Source organism: Pteropus alecto, unplaced genomic scaffold (genome assembly GCF_000325575.1).
Source record: "Pteropus alecto unplaced genomic scaffold, ASM32557v1 scaffold20, whole genome shotgun sequence".
In the NCBI taxonomy this organism is placed as follows: Eukaryota; Metazoa; Chordata; class Mammalia; order Chiroptera; family Pteropodidae; genus Pteropus; species Pteropus alecto.
This window is the reverse complement of record NW_006436298.1, coordinates 38,917,630-38,942,368: the sequence shown is the minus strand read 5'-3', so window position 1 is coordinate 38,942,368 and position 24,739 is coordinate 38,917,630. Positions and strand designations below refer to the sequence as shown.

Sequence of the window (24,739 nt, the reverse complement as noted above, 5' to 3'; positions counted from 1 at the left end):
TACTTAGGGAGAAACAGGAGAGAGAAAATGTTGCTTAAATTTTTCCGTTGACTGTGCGCAGTAATTTAAGTCACCGACTGGGTCGGACTGTGGTGGGCGCACGCGCCCCCGCCCTACGGTTTCACTCTTCAGGGATTCTTTGCTTTGCTCGCCAATTGCTTCCGGGTCACAGCCGACGTTGCTTCCGCAGCAGCATGGCGGCCACTGAGGACGAGCGGCAGGCTGGGACCGGTGAGGGAGAACGGCTGGATTTCCTGCGGGACCGGCACGTGCGGTTCTTCCAGCGCTGCCTCCAGGTCTTGCCAGAGCGCTATTCTTCGCTCGAGACCAGCAGGTAACTTGTGGCCACAGTTAACAGGGCCGGCCTGGGCTCAGGGCCCCAGCGGAAAGGCGCCGCGGAGCCTGACGGCTAACTGGGCGCCCGCACGGGGCTGCGCCGCCGCCCACTTGGCACTGCCGGGTGCCTCCGCTTTCAAGGAGGCCTGTGGTCACACTCATTTCTCTGAACTACGGCGGGAGAGTGTGAGGGAGCTGTAAATCTAGGGCTTTTGGAATCTCCAGTGTCCGCCTTTTTCACTTCCAACCATTTTTCCTGTCAACTCTGAGCTACATTTTATTCCCTCTTCCAAAACCAGTGAGTCACTTGGCCTGATTACTTTCGAGTATAAAAGAGAAAAGACAAAGCATTTATCATCGAATTTTAGATACATAGCCTCTCCTGTGCTTTTTTTTTCCTAATTAACTTTTTTAAATTGAGGTAACATTGGTTAATGACATACAGATTCCAGGTGCACAATGTTATAAATTCAATATCTGTATACGCTGTTGCGTGCTTAACACCAAAAGTCTGTTTCCTTCCGTTACCGTATATATGACTCATTAACTCTTTTTTAAATAACTTTTTCATTTAGAGTTGACATACATTATATTAGTTTCAGGTGTAGACTCATTAACTCTTAATTGAATACCTGTGTGGTGTTTGCTGTGTAGGAGCGGGAGAGATCCTCTAGAGAAATTAACTTTCCAGGAACTGTAAATCTAATAATAGAAGATTGGCCAAAGAGGTGCTGTTCGTAAAGTAGCCTGTTAAAGTATATTTGCAATAACCTTGTAAACTAGAGTAGGCCGACGAGCGTGATCTGGCAGAGGCTAAGAAACTGAATTAGTCATTCAGAGTAAAAATCTGGGGATGAGAAGAACGAGAGGAAGAGGCGATCTTTGCTCTGCATTTGCTGTGTTTTGAATTGAGGCTCCAAAGCTGCGTCGGACTGGATGGAAAGAGAGAGCAGATTGGTTTTGCTCTGATCTCTCTCCGCATTTCTGAACTCTGAGTTTCCAGTGTATTTTGAACACTACATGACTGGGTTAGTTTTGGAAGCTTTAGATGACTTCTGCATACTTGTTCAAGAATTATTATAAGTGCTAGAGTACAGCTGAATAAGGCAAACAGTTGCATTAGAGTTTTATGCTATATTAGTGTAGGGTTTGTGGAAACGTGTAGAAAGGCAGGTACCTACCTAATCCAGATTTCTTTGGAGATGCCTTCCCTAATCACCCTTTCCAAAAGAGACCACCTCCAATCACCACCTGAAATTTTATATATATATATATAGGTTTATTTGCTTAATATCTTTTTTCACACTGGATTGTAAACTTTGTAAAGGCAGGATCTTTATCTTGTTTACATCTATAAGACTAGGATTGCCCTGCCCAATAAGGTAGTCGTTAGCCACATTTGGCTATTTAAATTTGAATTAATTAAAGTTAAATGAAATTATACCTGAAACTAAGGTAACATTGAATGTCAACTGTAATTGAAAATTAAAAAATTAAAATTAAATTAAAAATTTAGTTCTGTGTTTACAGAACTAATTTCAAATGTTCAGTCACCACATTGGCCAATGACTTTTATTTGTTTCAACATTTCCATCATCTCAAAGTCCTACTGGACAGTATTGCATTGGAGTCTTGAATAGTATCTGGCATATGAGAAGCATTAGTAAATATTTGTTAAATAATGTGAGCTAAACCTTGAGGGATGAACAGATTCTTGTTAAAGAGTGTAGCATTGTTTATATGCCTTTCTCCATCTGTAGGTATTGAATGACTAGCAGAGTCCAAGACTAGACCTAAATTAAGATTTCATGTATATAATGTAATTAACAATGTTACCTCAATGAATTTAATTTAAAAAAAAAAAAAGATTTCCAAAACTCAGTCTATGGCGCGTAATGATGTGGGATGTTAAAAAATGTGTTGATAAATTATGTATTTTATTGGAATTAATTTTAGATGAATTCAAAGCATTTGGATTAAAAAAATCTTCCTATTGTGATTTTTAAACAGTCGAACTTGTAATTGTTATAGGTCTGTGGTTGCATTTTCAAAATTCTGGTGTGTTTGATTGGTCTGTTTAACATTTCATCATGGACAAAACCAGGTAGACTTAATGCATGTTGGCAGTAAACTCTGGTATGGTCAAAAAAAGAATACTTTCCTCCCTCTTGGAGGCCAGACATTTGCCGCAAATGACTTGTGCTTCCAGCTGTGTGCTCTACTTTATAAACATAAGCTTTTCACTATAGCTGTGTTAATCCTATAAACCTTAGCCTCATCTGCTATGTGTTGAAGCCTTTAATAAGTATGCAGGATTTTAAGATGGCGTATCACCAGATGACTGATTTCCGGTATCAGCGTCTATATCCAGAAACAAGTAAAATGAAAAACATATCATTTAGAAAACACTAATAAACACATAACAATATGACTTTAGAGCAGAATTTCTCAACCTCAGCACTGTTGACATTTTGGACCAGGTACTTCTTTGTTTAATGGGGCTGAACTGTACATTGTAGGACATTTAGCAGCATCCCTGGCCTTTACTGACTAGATGCCAGTAGCACCCTCCCTTTGTTTGGACAATCAAATGTCTTCAGAATGTCCCCTGTGGGAGTAATATCGCCCCAGTGAAACCACAGTTCTAGAGTAGTGCCTCTAAAGCCTAGACTCACCTGGGAAGCTTTTGTTCTTTAAATACCAAGTTCCCAGACTCCACCTTCTGCCCAAAATTTCTGATTTCATTGTTGTGGAGTAGGGCCTAGGCCTTTCTAGGTTTTGTTGGTGATATTTTAGTTGATTGTTTTTAAACTGCTTCTAATGTACAGCCAGGTTTGAAAAACACCCCCGTGGAGAATACCACACTACCACTCAGAAATCTTGAGTATCATTAATTGGTATATAATTGGCATTGAAATCTCAAGCAAATTACTTGAATTCTTTTGACTTCATTATCTTGAGCTAGAAAATTAAAAAGATTGGATAATTTCTCGGGTTCTTAGTAAAGAATATCAATATCTTTTTAGAGCCCTTTGGTTATGTTTTTTTAGTATGTATTTTTTACTAACAGGAAGATCTTTGTTTTATCGAACTTCGACAGACTATTTTATCAGCAACCTCATTTTCTCCATTTTTATCTCTTCCTTCCTTTTGCTTTTTTCTATAATCTTTAATAAGCTAAATTATTAGATGCTTAATTTTATCTGATTATAATCATTTACTTTCTGGATTATAGCAAAACTGAAAATCCTGTGAGAGCTGTCCAGAAGAGTTAGATGTTGTATTGAAGGTCTTTTATTTGTTATAGTTAATTCATTAATTTGAGTGCATGCCACAAACAAGGCAGATTTTATTTCATGAGACATACTTATTACCAAGAGCAGTGATTTTCAAACTTGGCTGTTGTTAAATTGAAGTTTTTCCCAAGTTTAAAGTATTTTATTTTGGAGAAGAGCAGTTCCCAGCCCAGAACCTGGAGAAAAGGCCTGTGGTGCAAGACTGTGATTAGATCTTAAAATCTTTGTTACTCTTGTCCCTTCAAATCAGAGAAAATTCCAATAATAGTATCTTCCATTTATTGAGTCTCGTTTATGGGCAGGTAAACACAATAACTATGTGAAGTGTAACAGTGATTTACAGATGAGGACTTAGAACAGCTTTAGAAAAGGTTAGGTAATCTGCTCAGGTTACATATGGCTATAAATTGGCCAATCTAGGATTTGAACCTAATTCATTTGACTGCAGAGTCTGAGCTCTGAACTCTAGCTTCCCGCATAAAGGGGTTCTACTGCCCTTAATTTAATCCTGATCTTATCCAGATAAATCACCTCCCTGATTCAGGTGAATCTTAGTGGGCCGTTAGAATTAAATTGATATGTGGAAATTTCTAGTTCCATGTCTAATATGTAGTAATAGTTTCTCAATAATGTAAATTTCTCCAAATTTATTTTTCTCAAGTGTACCAAAATCTCATTAGTTTTAGTTTTCGCCCTCAAGCTTTGGTTGAGATTAAATAACTCTTTGTTTTCTTGTTATCTAATGGATGCCAGCCTTTTCTAGCCTGGGATCAGAGACAGTTGTATCCTTTAATTAAAAAAGAGAGAGAGTGCCCGTTTTCTCATTTCTCAAGTTGCTAATACCATTCTAGATGCATAGGAAAGAAATTAATATAGAGAATAGATGCCTTGGGGCATTAAGGCTTAATTCTCTTTTAGATCTCTATTAAAAAGGTTATAAAATGAGTCAAATGGCTCTTAAGATTTTAGACCAGATAATTTTGAAATATTAATTTATCCATATTAGACCTAGGAATTAGTAGGCTATGGAAATGAGATAACCATGCCCAAACAACACAGTAGAATGCATCTCAACATGAAAGGAATTATATATAACAAACTCCTTATATGAAAAGCAGTCACTAAGGTACTAGTTTTTATACGAAAGCACGAGGTCTTAGATTTCTGATTTAGTGTCCATTCTTGGAAGGAGGGGATGTTGTCATGTAGTTTTTTTCATTCCATCAAAGAACGATCCTCTCTGGGAGAATGAAGTTGAAATGCATTTGTATTTTCTAAAGTGCTCCTTATTTCTCAAAATTCATTATAAGTTTTTCAAAGGGCTCGTTATTTGTACACAAATATGAATAATGGTAAATTTATTCTAACATTCCTTAAGAATTAAGCACCAGCGATAAGCATAATTACTCTTGGCAAATTAGTGAGAATTGAGGTCTTTATTTTTTCAGGCTTTTGACCTTATATGTACTGAACAGGTGCAGGAAATTTTCTTTTTTAAATCTACTTTTAACCTTGCTGATATACAAGCTTCAGTAAATTCAGGTGAGTAGGATTGGTTTCTTAACTCCTAAATATCTCTTTTTTAAAAACTGAAAGGTTTAATTGATATTATTAAATGTAAAAACAAATTGGGTTTTTTTTTGGATTTTGCAAGATGGCAGTATTGTTTAAATCATTGTAAAATTAGAATAAGTTTATTATTTTTTTGAACCAGAAAGACTTCAGTGGTTTGAGAATAAAGGACTGATTTTTTTTTTTTTTTTTTTAGATTGACAATTGCATTTTTTGCGCTCTCTGGGCTGGATATGTTGGATTCCTTAGATGTGGTAAACAAAGATGATATAATAGAGTGGATTTACTCCCTGCAAGTCCTTCCCACAGAAGACAGTGAGTGAGTTTTAACATTTTATTTTTAGTGTGACTAGTCATGTTTGCTGTAGTATGCTGGACTATCTTAGTATTTATTCGTTAATTATTAATATATTTTATTCATCTCTGTTTTCTTGTAATGCAACATTCCCATTCTGTTCATCTATAACATTTAACAAGTCTAACCTTTAATCTCTTGCCAGAACAATTTAGAGTTGTCTGGGATTAAAGAGAGATTCAGTTTTAGCAGCATCCTGTGTTACGTACTTTCATGCTGGTGACTGCATATTGATTATTTGTATTTGATATTTATGCTTGATTAGTTTTATAGCATTCACTCTTTTTTTTCATTACCAGCCATTCTTTTGGTCTCTTCAGTGAAAAACTCACTGCCATCAAAAGGTTTCATTTCAATCTCCTGGTCACTTCCCTCTAATGTTTCATTAGCAGCTCTTTATTCTTAGAGCTCATACATTTCAGCCATTTTAATGCTTCTTAAAACTTTATAAATTTTGATCAATTAGATAAATTCTTAAAATTCAGAAATTACCTGATCAACTAAATATACACATTTTATAAACTGTCATTCACTCTGTTAAGTGTAAAATACCTAACATTGATTTAACTTACATTAGAAATTTTAACCTAGAAAAGATCAAGAAATAAGCTCCCAGAAAATCACATAATTTTAATCACTAGTCACCGCTTAACCTCTCTCGTAAGGGCCAGCATTAAATAAATTAACAGTGTTGTTCATTGGTTGAAGTAATCGTGCACAAATCTCACCCAGACGAACTTTGGGGAAATAAGTTAAAGCTTTATTTAGAAGAGGTCTGATCTGTTAGTAGATGCTGTCGGACCTAGTTTGTGGCTTTCTATTTTATTGTTCTTTAAGTTTCTAGTGGTTTTTTTTATATGATTTTTAAATCTGTGCCTGTTGACAAATTCTTGTTAAAAATGATTAAGCATTTTGAACAAGGTCTGTCAGAACTTAATACATAAATACTTAATTACTTTTCACTGGCTATATGAAGCAGCATGTATGATATAGTGGTCAGTAGTTACAGAGTCTAACATGCTTATGCATAAGATTTATTGAATGTTCCGCTGAGAGTACTCTGCTAAACCTGTGGAGAAGGGCTTTGACAAATTACAAGATAATGGTCCGCATTCTCTAGGAGATTGTGGCTGAGGTGAGATCAGGATTCTAGTCACCGAAAAATGAAAGTAATTTGTGTTTTCCCTTTGTACTAGAATTTTTTTTTTAACTAGTTAAAGTCTTGGGATTTTTTTTAAGTCGGATATTAGCCACATGTAAAGTAGTGTTACAGATTCTCACTTTTGTTTGTCTACTAAAAATTCATGTCCTGATCAAATTATACACTGTAGTTTCTTAAAGAAATATATCTCACACAGTATAGGTAAGAAATTATACTGTGGTACATAGAAAAGGTATTCCGTAAGTTTTTGCTAAAATATATTTTATATTAGAAAAATTTTATTGATATTTATTCCCCTGAAATAAAATAACCATTGTCTCTATAGAAGAGTATAGACTATAATATTTTAGTGAGAGAACTCATACTATAGGTTACACTTACCAGAACATTGATTGCTTATTCATCATGCTTCCTGCTTTTGTCTTTTCTTATATTTTCATCTACTTTTAAGGACTGTTTGCTGGCTCTGTGATTGAACTGTGTTTTTGTTTGCTTTTTAATATGTGTTTACTTCCCCCTACCATTTTACTAATGAAATAAGTTTTCTACAACACTTTAATACCCATATTCTTTTTAAAGGTTGCTTACTTTTCTCATTATTTGATCTGTTTTGAGAAATTTGCCTATTATTATCTGATCTTTCATATTATCCATAATAATTCTGTTTGGTACATACTCACTAGAATGACTAAAATGAAAAAGGTGGAGGAAAAAAACAAGTGTTGATGAGAATGTAGCGCAACTGCAACTTTTCATACAATGCTGACTGCTTTTTACAACTCCTATTTATAACTACTATTTGGCAGTATTTACAAAGCTGAACATATGTACCCAGCAGTTCTTTCTAGTACATACTTAACAGAAATAAAAACATGTGTTCACCAAAAGTTACTAGAAAATATAGACTGTTCATAGCAGTATTTTTCACAAGAGCCCAGAAGTAGGAACTATACAGACTACTCTTCGTTAGTATAATGGATAAATTATGTAGTAGAATATTCACATAATGCAGTACTATACAGTAATGGGAAAGAAAATTTACAACTTATGGGGAAGAAAAATTTACATGCAAAAATTTGGATGAATGTCACAAACGTGTTTTGAGAGGAAGAAGTGCATAGTGTATTACTCCATTTATATAAAGTACAAAATTGGCAAAACCAATCTGAACTTTTGAGGAGTTACCAGAAGGAGGAGGAAGTTTCTGGGGTGCTGATATGTGCTTCTTCTTGAGCTGAGTGCAGATTTTACGGATGAGTTTATTTTGCAGAAGTTCATTGAACTCTTTAATTATTATAGGTATGCTTTTCTTAAATTTATTAATACTTTGATGAAAATTTAAAAACTTTAAAATTAGGCTTGGTACTCACCATCTCTTGAGACCCATCAGTATTCTCTTTCCAATTGTACTGTCATTTCCATGGATTTCATTGGTTCTAAGCCCATTGCTCATTTTTTTTTCAATCATTGCTGCTTAACCATTACTTAAAATATTTTTGCTTACATCTGAATTGTAAACTTCTGGAGAACAGAGAATTTCTGTTTTACATCTTTTCCCCCCTCTCAGTGCCTAAAGCATTGTTGTGTGTCAGCAGTTGTTAGACTGTTAAATCTCTTATATCTTCTCCAACTTTACTGTCCTTTACATATTTTCACACTTAGCCCAGAACATCCTTTGGCTCCTCCAATATTTTCTCATTTATAAGGCATTTGCATACTGAGTAGAATATACTTTCTGTAAATCATAGGTCTATATCTGTCCTACTTTGTGATAGCACATAAAATCTTAGGGAATTTAAAAATCTAAAAATGTTAAAACCCAGAGACCATAAAGGAAAAAATTGATAGATTTGACTAAATAAACATTTTAAATGTTATGTACTGAAAGATAAAGTTAGGTAAGTGACAGACTTGTGGGAGATTGTGGCAATATGTATAATAGATAAAATATTAACATCCAGACTGAGGAATTCTTAAAGATTGAGAAGACAATGGCCTTATTAGAAATCAGGGAGATGCAGTAGAAACAATGATGTTGCATTATTTTTTACCGAACACATCAATTTAGCAAAAAGTTTAAAAGGTGGCTAAAATCTGGAGGAATCACTTAAATATTCTTTTGATGGAAGTGAAAATTATTACAACCTTTTGAATGGCATTTTAGCAGTATAATTTTTTACCCTGACATATTCTCATGTGTGTTGTAGTGTGTAGAATAATGGCCCCAAAAAGACATGCCCACCCAGAACCTCAGAATATTACCTTATTTGGAAAAGGGATCTTTGCAGATGTAGTTATAAGGATCTTGAGATCAATGGCTGGTGTCCTTATAAGAGAAAGGAGAAGGAGATTTGAGGCACAGAGGAGAAGGGCATATGAAATACAGAGGCAGAGATTAGAGTGATAACATGCTAAGGAAAGCCAGAATTACCCACAGAGACTAGAAGCTAAGATAGAGTAAAATGAATTCTGCCTCAGACCTACAAAAGGAACCAGCTCTGCCAACACCTTGCTTTTAGACCTCTAGACTCCAGACTATAAGAGAATAAATTTCTGTTTAAAGCCATCAGATTTGTGATAATTTGTTTCTAGCCTTAGGAAGCTAATACATGTGCACAAAAACATATGTCGAAGAATGTTTTGGCATTGTTTATTACAATAACAAATTAAAGAAAAATAAATGTTCAAAAGTGAAACCATTAAATAGACTATGGTCTAGTAGAGAGTACTATACAGTAGTGAAGTGATCGAGGTAGATATGTATATGTACTGACATGAAATTATTCATATATATGGTTAAATGATAAATACCAACATGTACAGAGGTGTTTTGGTTTAATAATTTATGAATATAAATGTATAGGAAAACTCTGAAAGTATACATAGAAAATCTTCGTGGAGGGGGAAGTAGATGGGAACAGAGGTAGGGCATGCAGGATGAGATACTTTAATTTTATTCTATGTATCTGCATTGTTTGAATGTTTACAATAAATGTTTCTGAATTCAAAAATTCAAGTTAGAAAAAGTCTTAGCTTAACCTCTTCAAAACAACAAAAATAAACAAAAACTAAAACATATGGTTATATATAACTATTGATATTTCGCTAGTGGCAGGGATAATGCTGTACATTATTTAATATTTTATAATTTTCAAAAGCACTGTCAAATACATCATGAAATTTGTTCTTCCCCTCATCTCCCTTCCCCCGAAGAGGTAAATGAGAGGCAGAGTGATTAAGAGACCTGCCCCAAGGCCATGTAAGTAGTATAGCCAGACTGAACTCTTTGGCTTCTGACTCCATGTACTAGTGCTGCTTTACTAGTTGAAGTGTATAAGTCCCTACTGGAGACTGTCATGTATGGCACTTAAGTCAGTGTGAATATTTAATCAAAATTAACCCTGGCATTCCACTTAACTGCACAGTTGTAAAGACCATAGTGGTATCCTAGTAATAAGTGTGTGGTCAGACCACTCATTGTGGAGTATTGGAGCCCTTCTCATCAACCTGAAGAAGAATTTAGGAAACAAGAGATCAAGCTGGGAATTGTGTGTTCCTTTCTCTGATTAAGGGCACAACCGGAGAGTTTTAGAGCTAGAATAGAAGGAGGAATATTATAGTCCAGAATTTTGCAAATGAGCACATTAAGGTCTAGAGAGATTAATTATTTGTCCCTAATAATATAGCTAGTTAATACTAGATACAATATTAGAATGCAGTTTGTGTTTTCTAGTCCTTTGATCTTTCTGTTACTGGATATTTCCAGTACTGGCTCATTGTAATAGGTGTTCAGTTAATCAGGTATAAATAGATCTTATAAACTATTAAGATTAAGTGTTTGAGAATGTAGAAAAGATGGTTTACTATTTAAAGGTAAAATGTTTAATGAATTTTTTTTAGTAGATTTTTCAGTCAGTTGCCTTTTTTAAATAATATGCTTAAAATGTAAGTATAGTTTTATGTGGCTAAATCGAGGATGTTGCAGATTTAAAATATTGTAGAGCACCTGTTTTGGAAGCATTGTAGATCGAGAATTTTTTTTTAAAGATCTCACAGCGGCTGGCTAATGTCCTCAACTGTCCCTAGTCATAGGTCTGGTGAAACATTGTTAAATCTCTAATCTCCACAAAAGAAACTGTTCTACTTGCCTTTTTTTTTTAAATTAGTCTAGGTGCAGTTCTAAAACTAATCTGTGACATTTAGAAAATAGATTTAAAAAAATAGATTTTTGAGCTTAATTCTTTTTCAAAGAATCTAAATGCACATGCACTATACAACGCTTGACATATAGTTGGTGTTTATTATGAGCTTAAAGTAAAACTAGTTTTAAAGTGACATATGACCCAATTAACCCAATTAATAGGAGTTAGCTTTATGACTTAATAATTGTCTCCCATATGCAGACATGCAAATAAAGGGATTTTTTTCTAAAAGTCGATAGCTAAACACATATTTTCTAATAACACTTCTCTCTACATACTCATGCATAAACACATATACCTATTACACCCATACACACATTCCCATTTTTGTTGCTTCTCCTTCCCATCTACCTAGTTTCTCTTTTCTGAAGTAATCTGACTTTTTATGATATATTGCTATCTAAATACTTCCCTGTGACAAGATAAACTAGCAAGCTTGAGCTTATGACTCTATCATGGTTGAGGATGCCTTCACCAAATCAGGTTCTTTATTCTGACTGTATCACACAGGGATTGCTTTCTTTTTAAAATTATATGATTGACTAGGCTCCACTCTCAGGGTTTTGATGTGGGCCTGGGTTAGGACCCAAGAGGCATCTATCCGCATTTCTTTCAAGCTATGCAATTGATTATTGGGCAGCCAGACCACTTTCAGTTTGATTTGCTACTACTGAATAGGAACACTAGATGGCGCTAATAACCTCCAAAGGAGTCGAAACTGTACCCTGAGAATCATCTTTCACCATGGTAGTCATAAAGTCAAACTAGTTTATCTTGTTACATGGAAGTAGTTTAAATAGCAATATACCATAAAAAGCCAGATTACTTCAGAAAAGTGAAATTGGTTAGATGGGAAGGAGAAGCAACAAAAATGGGAATATGTATGGATGTAATATGTATTATGTGTTCATGCATGAGTATGTAGAGGGATGTGTTATTAGAGAATATAATGTATTTAGCTAGCAGCTATTAGGAAAAACTGCCTCTTTATTTGCATGCCTGCACATGAAAGACAATTATGAAGTTGCAAAGCTAACTCCTGGTAATGATTAGGTCATGCCTCACTTTAAGACTTAAAGTTTTACTATTAAGCTCATAATAAACACTAACTATATGTCAAACATTAAAAGACAGTACATTTAGATTCTTTAAAAAAATAATCTAACAAAACATTATAAACCTGTAGAATATAAAACTTTAATGAGAGTTTTAGAAGAGTTATTTATTCTAAATTTTCACCATTATAAACTGAAGCCACAGTTTCTGTGCATATGACCTCACATTTGGAGTTACTGGAGTAGGTCCACGGATGTATCATTACTGGGTCAAAGGGTATGAGCATTTTTATGGCTCCTTACATATTGGCATGTCTTAAATGGCTTACCAATTTAAGTCTTTAGCAAGGATAAGAGAACCATGTTCATTAAAGTTACTATCACCATTAGATGGTATCTTTATTTTTGTTGTCGATAAGGGAAGAAGGTTTGTGGAGAGTTTTAAATTTAGTAGATAGTTTCCTAAATTCTTTAAAGAGTTAATGTCTAAGCTACTATTCTAAATATTTCAGGGGATATAAAACTGAGTAAAGTACAGTACCGGATTTGGAGAATAGAAGAGTGAAAAACAGTTATTATGAATTAGTCATGTACTAGTCATAAGAGATATGAAGCCAGTTCCTCACATCAAAGCCTATTTTTAAGTCAGCTTGATTATTAGCAGTGCATGTACAGTCTATTGATGCTGCATTCCTATCTTATTCATCTATCATGCAGATTTTCTAATAGCTATCAAACCATAATTTTTTTCTTATTGTAGTTATGACCTGTTTTTATTTTACATGTTTAACTTTCTCTTTATTGAAATATCATTGACATAAGTTTAAGGTATACAACATGATGATTTGATACATGTATATGTTGCAAAATGATTACCATAATAATGTTAGTTACACCACTATCCCCTCATATAATTACCTTTCTTTGTGTCTCTGTGGTAATAACATTTAAGATCTACTCTCTTAAAGATTTTCAAGTTTACAATACAGTATTGTTAACTGTAGTCACCATGCTGTACATTAGATCCCCAGAACTTATTCATCTTACAAGTGTATACCTCTCAGCCAACATCTCCCCACTTCTCCCATCTCCTCCTTTCCTGCCTCTGAAAACCACTATTCTATTTCTTTAATTTTAGCTTTTATAGATTTTATTTATAAATGAGAACATACAGTATTTGTCTTTCTCTCTCTGACTTATTTCACTTAGCATAATGCCATCAAGGCCCATTCATATTGTAGCAAAAAGCAGGATTTCCTTCTTTTTGATGGCTGAATAACCTTCCTCTGTGTGTGTGTGTGTATGTGTGTGTGTGTGTGTGTGTGTGTGTGTGTGTGTGTGTGTGTGTGTATCTCACATTTTCTGTATTCATCTATTAATGGTTACTTAGGTTTTGTTTTCATGTCTTGGTTATTGTGAATAATGCTGCAGTGAACGTGGGAATACAGATATCTCTTTCAGATAGTGCTGACATTTTCTTCAAATAAATAAATACCCAGGAGTGGGGTTGCTGGGTCATATGGTAGTTCTATTTTTAATTTTTTAAAGAATCTCTGTACTGTTTTCCATAGTGGCTATACCACTTTACATTTTTACCAAGAGTGCACAGAAGTTCCTTTTTCATGGAGATAACTATATTCTCTCTTTCTTTGGTTCCCAGTTATAGTCCATTAATATTGTGAAAAGTGAAAGCTTTTAGATAGGAAAAAAATTTGTGTGAGTAAACATATTTTGAATGAGTAGAGACTAAGTTCTAACTTGTAATGTTCTTTGTACTTCAAAGTGAAGTACATTATTGGACTCAGAATTAAGGTCTGTCTAATACTGAATTACAAAGTACATATACTTTCTGTGACTTTAGAGCAGTTTATATACCTTTAGCTTGCTCCCTTGTAAAGAAGCAACAGTTAAAGTAAAAAAACAGTGGATGGCAAATTAGGATTCTAGATCCTTTTGTGTTACCAACCAGCTGTTACCTTGAATATGTCGCTCAACCTTTGGGCTTCTGCTTTCTGTTCTGTAGAATGAGGGGTTGAATATGTTGATCACATGAAAAATCGTCTGTCCAATGGGAAAAGTATGAAAGCATTTTGTATACAGCGAGGTGGGTTGTAAAAAGATACATGGTAGAAAATCATTATTTTGTCTCTGACTGGTTTGGAAGTTAAATGAGATTTCCATAAAGAGCCTAGAACAGACCTGTTATGTAGTAAGCATTCACCATTAGCTAGTGTGAAAATGGAGACAGTAGCAAAGCTTTGGTACTAAAATACTCTGTTTCTGAAAGATTGTGTAATTTAACTGCTTTAGCATCTGTAAAAAAAATAAGGTATACTTTAAGTAAGTATGTTTTTATTTTCTAGGATCAAATCTAAATCGCTGTGGTTTCCGTGGCTCTTCATACTTGGGTATTCCCTTCAACCCATCAAAGGTTAGTTTTGTTTGGGTCAGGAGGAAGGAAAGTGAGGTGAGGAGATTTTAGTGAGAAAGAAAACTAAGAAAGGATACAGAAAGAACCAGGCTTCCAAGATTCAATAGCTAAATACTGTATAATAATGTATATTATGAACCCTTTAAGAGAAAGTTATGCAAACCTTACTTCCAGGAAGAATACACAATACGTATACACCCAGAAACTCCTGTTACAAAAATAATGTCTCACTGTTGTGTGTGTACAAATTATCGGTGATTTCCTGGAGAAACTGGAAGTAAAGCACTCATATACTTGATACTTGGCTCTGTTAGTAGCCAGTGAACTTGTATGTGTTAGAGGAGGTCTTTGCATTTGGTTCTCATAGGAATAAAGGAAAAACTCTTGCCAAAGCAGTGATTGAAGACCAGAGTAGGGATGAATTTGGTGACCTTTGCGGCAATAGGCAAAATATCTTCAGGGTTATAGCTGGAGGCGTTGGTACCAGCACTTGCAGGTATAGAAAGCAGTGAGTCCTATCAAAGTGAAGAGTGTTTTCCTTCTTCAAGGAAGCATACCCAGAACAAGTTTTGTAGATGTTTCATCTGTGCACAAAATGCTAGTAGTATTCTACAGTAGAAAGCATAGAATACGTCATTTTGTTGAAAGAGGGCTCATAAAATAGAAACTTCTTCATGACAAGGTCAACCTGCTTGTATATGATTACAAGCCAGTACGTGGCTGTATATCAAGATTTATATACAATTGCAATCTGAAGATAAATGGCATGTTGCCAGTTTTTCCATACTCTGCTTCAAAATTTTGGAATAGCGATTTTGGAGAAGGTGACATGATTTGATAGAGGCACTTCTTCAACTTTCTTCCTCTGCCTCAAGTTGTAGACCAAGTTGCCTATGTCACAGTCATGAATTTGGCACGGTGTCTCCAATGTGTGCCCATTGCTTTTAGTAGGGAAATCTAAAAACAAAGGATTCGTAAAATATGGCTATATATACGTATATATAATTGAAATTTGTTTTTCTCAATTCTATATTATACCAATCAGTATGAACAACATTTAATTGCAGTATTTACTGACCTCATGTCAAATTAATGAAATAAGTTTTCATTTCATTTTACTAATTGACATTAATTTTTAATTCAGAATCCTGGAACAGCTCATCCTTATGATAGTGGCCACATAGCGATGACCTACACTGGCCTTTCATGCTTGGTTATTCTTGGAGATGACCTAAGCCGCGTAAATAAAGAAGCTTGCTTAGCAGGCTTGAGAGCCCTTCAGCTGGAAGATGGAAGGTATGGGACATTCTTTTTTACTTTTTTTTGTGTGTGTTTTAAGAAAAATCTTTTGGAACTAAAAAAATGGATACTGGAACTTTAAAGTTTATCATAAACTCTTACTAGTCTGAATTTGTGACAGTGATGGGGAGAAAAGGATGAACATTGTAGGTAGTTTTCTCGACATTTTGAAAGGATAAAAAAAAGTTAATGAATTCATTAATATTTGATGGCTCTTGTGGTGTGTCTAACCAAAGAAGAATCTTCTTGGAATTTTAAGGTGAAACCTTTTTAAGTCTAGGAAGTGATAAAGCAGTAATAATACTGTCTAAAGAAAAGACTTCGCAAACAAACCCTGCTGTGTTGTTACTTCAGTGTTCCATCTACCAATATTTCTGTTTCCTGTCAGTATTTTTAAAACACTGTTCTTGATGAGGGGAAAATTAATGTCATCATATAAAATAAATTGACATTAATTGCAAATACTATAAGACTCAGTATTTACCTCAGCAAGTACACGTGACTAATTTCTCAGTACTTCAGTGCAGTCTTTGTTTACCGCTACCTTATCCTTATTTATCAATAAAGGAATAGATGAAAGACACAGACTATTATCGCTATAAAACTAAGTAAATAGGTAAAAATTAAAACAATATGATCAATTAATTAATAGTTATATACACACACACACACACACACACACACACACACACACACACACAGTTAGGAGAAATTTCACGTAGCAAAACTTGGGCTTGGGAATTTCTTAATACCCAATAGGTCCCAGGTTTTACCTGCTACTTTTTTTGCCATTCATTCTCAAGCCAGTGTGCCACAGCTGCCCCTGGAGGAGAGCAAACAAACTTACTCTGAGTGGTAGCATGTAAAGCTATCCAGAAATTAGAACTTTGGAGAAGAATAATATTTAGAGATAGTTTTATATTATTCAAGTTAATAGCCCTCTTTTTTATGGAATAATAAAAGTAGTATATGCTTGTTAAATCCATATTTAGATTTTTAAATCCATGTTCATAATAGATTTTTTTGTGAGTAAAGACATGAAATAGGTGTTTCTAACCCTCCTCCCCCTGCAAAAAAAAATAATAAATTATAGTACAGTGTTAATAGTGTCATGTTGTTATTTTCAGTTTTTGCGCGGTACCTGAAGGCAGTGAAAATGACATGCGATTTGTATACTGTGCTTCCTGTATTTGCTACATGCTAAACAACTGGTCTGGTATGGATACGAAAAAAGCCATCAACTACATTAGAAGTAGTATGGTAAGTTATGTTGATAAATTGTTTGTTTTAGGTTACTATTGCTGGTATATCAGGGCTACAGTATAATTCATGCTTCAACTTTTTCAGCAAAAATTTGGAAATAAGGCCAATAAGATTGCTTTCTAGGTATGTCATGTATCAGAACAGCCACATAAAAATAATCTTCAAGGACAGGTTGACTCCTTGACTGTTAAAATTTAAATGTAATCTTACTATATCTAAAGAAACAATGTCTTTTCCAGAAAAGATTGGTTTACCGTAGAAGCATCTTAAAAGCAAATGTTGATAGTCTATTCTAGCAGGGATCCTGGCCAATCATAATGAAAAATTATGGCATCCTTGGAGAGATTATTCCTATATTGCATGTGAAGTGTCAGTTCCTTAAGCCATTTTGACTAGCAAGACCCAAATGTAACAAGATTGTCTAGGCTGACAATAGATTTTTGGATCTACTCTGGTTTCTCAATATACATATTTTTTCAATCTAAGATTTATTTTAAGGAGACTATCAGGTAGATATGTTATTCCTTCACACAATACAATTTAATCTTTTTTGGCAGCTGTAAGGAAGGAAGGCTTAGTCTCAGCCAGAATTAACTTTTGCTTTACATTTTAGTCTTTTACGTAAAACTAGAGAAGTGGAAGTGTTGCTTCTTAGGTTTATTACTTTCCAAATGAAGTTTTAAATTTTATAGATTATAATATTTTAGGTTGTTAATTCAGCTTTTACTAGTCAGTATTTCAAAATGAAAATGTAAGTTCTTAGAGAAAAAATATTATTTTTAACTCAATATACATGTGAATCAGAATTTGTAGAATCTACAATAGCATTAATTTTAAAAAGCCTGTGGGGGCAGAAAGAACAAACCTTTCAAGGAGTTTTTAGAGGAAAGGAAATTTATGTTACATACAAGGATGGGTGATGTGCATTTTGGCATGAATACGATAGAAGTGATACTGTGTTCATCTCAGTGCATTGTATTTGGAGGTAACAGATGTTGAGTTGCCGGATTGCTGGTGATGTTAACTGATCACTTTGTCAAGTTGTCGTATGCCAGATTTTTCATTGTAAAGTTTTGTGTTTTTCTCTTTGTAATTATTCAGTATCTCATTGTAAGATATTTGGAGAGTAAGTAACTATCCTGTCCATCAAACTTTTATCCATTAGTGTTAGTATACATTGATGATTTTCTAGCCCTATAATTCCTCCTATAACTATCGATTGAAATTCTACCGTTAGAAAAAGCTTTCCCTTTGCCGCCATCAATCTGTTTCACTATGGACACTAGATTCTTGTTTTATTCAAGGTTATTGTCTGTTACTATCATTTTGTATTTTGATACTCAGATTATCCCAGGTGGTCAGTGAGAACCCCTTCAAGAAGGCTTTTGTGCCCTTTTGACATATCCTCTTCATTCTTTGAGCATCTCCTTGCTTTTTGCCATAAGATATTTCTGGGTGCATCTTTTACTTTCCCAGCCTCAGCTCTGGAATCAGTCATTTGTTAAAGGAGCCCTATTCTTATTGGAGGGTGGTGTTTAGAAACCAGGATTTGGACACTGGATGTGCCCATTGATGTTGGGATATCGTTGCTTATAGCCCCTCTCTCAGCAGACAGAGCTAAGAAATGTATATATCTATGCATGTACACACAGACACCCGTCCCCCCAAACACTTAATACATCTATGTCTATTTCTGTGTCTGTCTATCTAGATATTAAAAACTATGAGTCCATACTAATACCTCAAATTTCAGTCCAACATCACAAGATTCATTTTAACCTTCCTCTTTTCATTTATAACTCCATTCTCTAACAGTGACAAATGTCGCTCCATTACCTAGAGTAATTCTTTTTGTTTAGAGCTTGAGGATATATATTCAAAATATTATATTTAAATACTTGGTTTACTTTTATTTTACCTACTTTAGTCTGTTTACTATTTATTTGAAATACAACCAAATTTGTTTGTTTGGATTCCATTTTAGGATTCCCCCATGCACACACTTTATTGATTTTAATATATTTAATATGGGGAATATTAACCTGGTTCTGAAAGTCACAACTGTACCAAAAGGTATATTCAGAGATGTGCAACTGACAACGGCCTCCTGTCCTTTTTACCACCCTCCTTCCTAACCACATATTTACCACCTTATTCCTGTTCATTGTATGGGTAACCATTCTCATTAGTGTTTGGTTTGTCTTCTTTTTGATAAGCAGATATGTATATTTTTATTTCCCCTTCATTTTTTTTTTTTTACTCAAAAGATAGCATACCATAAATACTTTTTTCAGTTAATAATATAGCTTGAAAATTCTTCCATATCAAGTCATAGAGGTTTTCCTCTTTTTTTTTTATGTAATAGTATTTCATTGTGTACAAGTGCCATAGTTTTTTCAACTTTTTAATGTATAGAATACATATTTTCCAAATACAGTGTTGAAATGAACAGCCTTCTGCATACATGTTGACATATTTTTTGAGATATATCTTCATATAATTCCTAGTAGTGGAATTGCTTGATCAAAAGATAAGTGCATATTTAATATTATTAAATATTGCCCATTTTCTCTCCAAAAAGTATAGGCCAGTTTATATTTTCACCAGTACATGAGAATGCCTATTTCCACACAGCCTTGCCAATGGAGTGTGTTGTTGTACTTTGGTTTTTACAATCTGTTGGGTAAAAAGTGATATCTTAGTGTATTTTTAATTTGCATTTATTTTACTTTGAGTAAGACTAACCATTTTCTTAACTCCAGGACAGTATAACACCAAGAGACAGGCCAGTTTTAGCCTGCCATCCCTGCTTTGCTGACACCTACTTCAAGTCCATTATTTTGCTTTTTTCTTTATCCAGTTTTGTGTATGTTCTTTTTGCTTATCTTTCATTTCAACCACTTTCTGACTTTTTTTACTACTTTGTCTCATTATTATTCTCTTGCGGTTTCAGCTTTTCTTTAATGTCCCTAATTATCTTTTCATTTGAAACTGTTACTGTTTAGGCATCTTCAGTCTTCATTTCTCAGTTTATTTTGTCTTTTTCTTCCCTTTCTTTTTTGAAACCGTTTAACTTTATTTCTTCGTACTATTTATCCTTTTCTGTTTTTCATTTTTAATTTCCTTTTTGTATTTCCAAATGCTTGTTTGAGGATATGTAATTGAGTTTGGGGTGCTGTATTACAGTTTTCTTCTGCTTTATCACTGTTTTTGGAAGTGGAGGAAGATTTTCATATACTAAGATGTTTTCAGTCTGATTGCTGTGTTTTCATCTGTTACTTTGTATACATTGTCCTTTTCTGTTTAGTTATTTAGTGTATTATTTTTCTTACAAGAATTCCTAGTTTGAGTACCTTCTTTTCAATGCAAAGAAAACAAAGTTTTGTTTCTTTAATGAATGTGGCGGGGTAGTGTTTAGTGATGGAGTAAGGGTTTTGAGTTCTGTGTTTTTTCTTATGAGAGGTTTTCTTTTGTTTCCCAGTTATCTAAATTTTGCTCTTTTGAGTTTTCCTTTATTACCTGATCTTCAAAGAGCCTTTCTCTTTTTTTAACTGTCTTCACCAGAGTTATGCCCTTTGCATACTACCGCTTTGACTTGTAAATTCTTAAGATCCTTCCTTATAGTCAGTACTCAGTTTTAGCAGAACTGTTCAGTTCAGGCAGTGCTCGCTTTGCATGGTATTGCCAGAGTATAATGATGACCGTCCAAGCTGAAATGATGCAAAGTGATCTTAATCATCATTGGGAAACATTGCTATTGTTCTATGACCTTTACAATTTTTTGCCAAAACATTAAAATCTCTTTTACTATCAGTTATAAATGTACAGAGAATTTTTAATGGTAAAACCAATATTTATTTAGTACACTGTCATTTAAAATATTAGCAGTATTGAGAATTAAAGTGTTTTCTTTGTAAAAAATTATCGAGTCATTTGAATAGTGCCTTGCTTCTTCTCATTATATAACTTACAATATGGAGCAAGCATCTTTCCTGTCTTGATAAATGATCATACTTCTTTCAGTATTTGTATCAGCTTCCAATATTTTATCCTTCGCATCTTCATTGTTGTACAGTATCTCTGAGAGTTCCTTTTATGTGGTTTTTTCCAGCATCACTTCTCTAGAATACCTTCATTCTTTTCATCACAACTACTTTCCTCATCCATGTAGATATTTGCCTTCACTTAGTTCTTCTGACTGCTTATATAGTCTCAAATAGCAGCACTGTCAGCCTTCCCATGATCAGCTGTTTCTTCTACAACTCCGTTTGAACTCGGTTTCACTTCCACTATTACTGCTTTTCATTTCCTTACTTCTCTTTCATCTTTGGTGGCCACTCTCATAACCTCTTTTGGTTATGCCTTTGTAAATCATCATGTGGATTTATCACTAAGAGTCAACACAACCACACACTTTGCTTTCTCTGCGTGAACTGAATAAAATGTGCAGTGACAATTCACTAACAGACTTTGAAAAGGATGATGCGATTAGTCATTTGTCTTGATGCAGTGATTTGTGGACTGAGAGGCCAAAAGTAAGTTTGTATGTTATGCAATTGCTCATAGTTAATATATTGTGGTTACTGAAATTTGAACCATGTTGTGTTATTTAAGCCATGGCACTTGGAATATGTACATATTGGAACTGTGCAAAGCAAGAACTGCCTATATTTCACACTTGGGGTAGACTCAATCTCAGATCTGCCATTAGCGCCCCACCTCTCTCTTCCTCACGATTTTTCAGATTGTCCTTGCTCTCTGCAAAAGTGTGTCAGGAGTGTGAGAGACAGCTTGCTGGGATTTGATGTTTCTTTTTCTATAGACAGGTAATTTGAAGCTTGAGCATGTCTTCCAGCTTTGCTTAGGTTTCATTTTTCTGTCGTTGTATTGTTCTTATTCTATTTTGATTTTGTAGAAATGTGGGGAGATTCCTGTTTAGGTAGACACCATTATCCTCACTACCCAAAAGCCTCAAAATAGATTTGTTTCGTGTTTATAATGTTTTATAAGTATGAAATCCTTATATTTTCCTTAAATTCATACATTCTTGCAAGTGGGAAGGGAATAAGGGTTGGGCCTTTTTATCGAGTAGAAATTGAATAGGTGCCATCTTTGAACAGTCTGTTCTCAGAATGTGCCTGATGTTTGCATTTAGTAATTTGATGTGAGTAAGACAAAGATCAGGTACTTGAAAATGCTTACATCTGCTTCTTTGTGAGAAAGAGTGAATAATTTGGAAGATATAAAGGAGAAATAAAATTAGATCAAGAGACCAAAAATTAGCATAATGACAACTTATTATTTCCTTGTTAAACTGAATCATGTTTTTCTTTTTCAGTCTTATGACAATGGGTTGGCACAGGGAGCTGGACTTGAATCTCATGGTAAGGCATCTTAAAATAAATGAACATGTAATTTCTTTTGTTTCTTTAAATAACATCATGATATCTTTAACATGGAGTACTTCAGAAGTTTATCTCGATCCTTGGTGCAGCCTGGTAATCTTCTTTCTTATTTCTGTCTTTTGACACCATTGTGCTAATTTGAACCTCTTCTGTGTCAGTAATCATTTATAGATTATTCAGACCAGAATGTTTATATAATATTTTCTAATAATCTTTTCAAGTATTAACTGCATGAAGATATCTCAGAATAATTTCTTAAGACAATTTTGGAAAACAACAGGTTTTCTTCTTTGGCTTAACACTAAAAGGCTAGATGCAGAATATTAAATGTGAAAATTTTTTTATTTATCTTCCTTAATATAATTATCCTAAGTCATGGTCTCATAAAATATTTTGCTGCATAGCATTTGTTCACTATATACAAGTGTATATATGTTCAGTCTTTTCACATTTTCCCCACTTTTGGCAGAACCAGAATAGAGAGATAATAGTCACTTAGTTTGTCAGCACATCAGTAGCCTTATTAACTCTTTCAAATTGAATAGTTCCATGTAGAAGTAAATAAGCTTCCAAGTTCCTCTTTTAGAAAGAAAGAGGCCCAAACCAAGGATCCTCTCTGAGTAGACTCCTCTTCATCACAGCAGGGGTTTTTGTTTGTTTTTGTGCTCACCTGTTGTGTCCATCCTTATGCTAGTGATAGAGTGGAAAGAACAGAACAGATCAATATTCAGGTTTTATCCCTGATACCAGCTGTGTGACCTTGGCTCCTCACTTAATCTCTCAGGGTTTCCTCACCAACAGAGTAGAAATAATTATATCTCTTTTTTTTTGAGATTGTTGTTAGGATTATAAGAGCTGTGGGGTAAAGTGGTTTCTAATCTATAAAACATGTATAAAAAGATATTTTAACATATTTCTCTACCCCATATCCTTATATTTCCCCTGGAACCTTGTCCTGTAAGGTATCTCCTCCCTCACATCTTTACTCCTTCCTTCAGTGTAGGTATTTGTAAAGTATGTGTCACTAAGGCATATATAGAAGACAGTCTTTGACTTCTGAGGCCATACTGTAATTAGGACACCATAATTCTTGTGTCTGCCTGAGTCTATATGAGATTGGGGGTGGGGCAAGCTGGCAATAGCAGTTATGTCACTGGTCATCACTACTTGGTAACAAAGGATATACTCGTAGTTGCACAAATAGAAAATCTGGCATTTGTAAGGATTTCTGAGAAGACAGGGTCTATTACTCGCTGTTGTAAAGGGTGTTAATGGGCACTCTGGCTGAGGTGACACCTCACCAGTATAGGAGACCTGTGGGACAGACAGTGTTGTTCCCAAGAAGTTGGGATTACGTTCTCTGGGATGTGAAACAGAGAGGGCTGCTCAAACATGATATTCTCTGAGGGATCCTGTTAGGAAAAAAGTCTTGCTGAGTCATGTAGATAATGATTTTGAGTCAGTATGACTTGAGTAGGATTGTACCCATCAAGAGCATCAGTGATAGACTGCGATTCCTGCCAAGCTTACATCCTCCTTTCATCTCTAATTTGGCTTGGTAGGTTTAAGGCCTAAGCCTTAAAAGAGGGCTTCCTAATCAGTGTCACAGTATATTGTTGTACTACAAATGGGTTCTAAGTGTGCTAAGCTATTGCTCCCTCAGCCTTTGTGGCAGCCAAGTGAGACTTGTGTATCTGGAGCCCCTGCTAAGGTGGCCTCTGGCCAGGAGCATCCCCCTGAGGGCACCCCAGTATGCTCTAAGAATATCAGATGTTCTTTGTGTGCTGTAAGGTTAGATATGCTGAGAAGTACTACTCTGGAGGACTTTGGTATAGCCTTCCTTCCCTGTCTTATTTTATCACTATCTACACTGGCAAGTAAAACCTTTTCTTAAAAAGCCCTTCAGTTTTGCTACCCTGTGAAGTCATTGTGTTCTCCCTTTTTCTTCTTTCTATTGTTAATCTTTTTAGAATAGTGGTCCAAATATACTATTTGCCCTTTTACACGGATGGGTTGTTCTTTAATTTTCTTTGTAAGCCTTTAGCAATTTAGGAAGTTACTCAAGTCATGAATGATCTGTAATTCAAATCCAAGGTCTTTCATTCCTCATCATCTGTTTATTGAAGCATTTAAAGCTGTTAACTTCTCCCCCTTCTTTCTTGAAACAGCACATTCCTCTTGTCCTGCTTCCTGACAAGTTGTTTCTGTCTCCTTCATCATTTGTGTTTTTTCCTCTGACCTCTTTACCTCAGCCCAACTTTATTCTTTACTGGGAATAGTTCATCTTTCTAAATCTCAGGGCTTTTCTACTTGCTGTTCTTTGTATAGAATCTTTCACCGCTAATCCTAGCATACCTGTTTTT

The 24,739-nt window shown here is 34.7% G+C and overlaps 1 protein-coding gene across 2 annotated transcripts in view; it reads left to right on the top strand.

Annotated features, from left to right (window-relative positions):
- The first annotated feature begins 151 nt into the window (after nucleotides 1-151).
- PGGT1B (protein geranylgeranyltransferase type I subunit beta) overlaps nucleotides 152-24,739 on the top strand; it is a 40,622-nt gene continuing 16,034 nt past the window's right edge. Inside the window, exons 1-6 of one of the 2 annotated variants that reach the window (XM_025047718.1) lie at nucleotides 152-334; nucleotides 5,401-5,519; nucleotides 14,342-14,409; nucleotides 15,554-15,705; nucleotides 16,836-16,968; nucleotides 22,310-22,355. In XM_025047718.1, the coding sequence (XP_024903486.1) occupies nucleotides 195-334; nucleotides 5,401-5,519; nucleotides 14,342-14,409; nucleotides 15,554-15,705; nucleotides 16,836-16,968; nucleotides 22,310-22,355 (658 nt within the window). In that variant the 5' untranslated portion in view covers nucleotides 152-194. The remainder of the gene's footprint in view (nucleotides 335-5,400; nucleotides 5,520-14,341; nucleotides 14,410-15,553; nucleotides 15,706-16,835; nucleotides 16,969-22,309; nucleotides 22,356-24,739) is intronic. The other variant, XM_006913291.3, reaches the window with a different exon arrangement.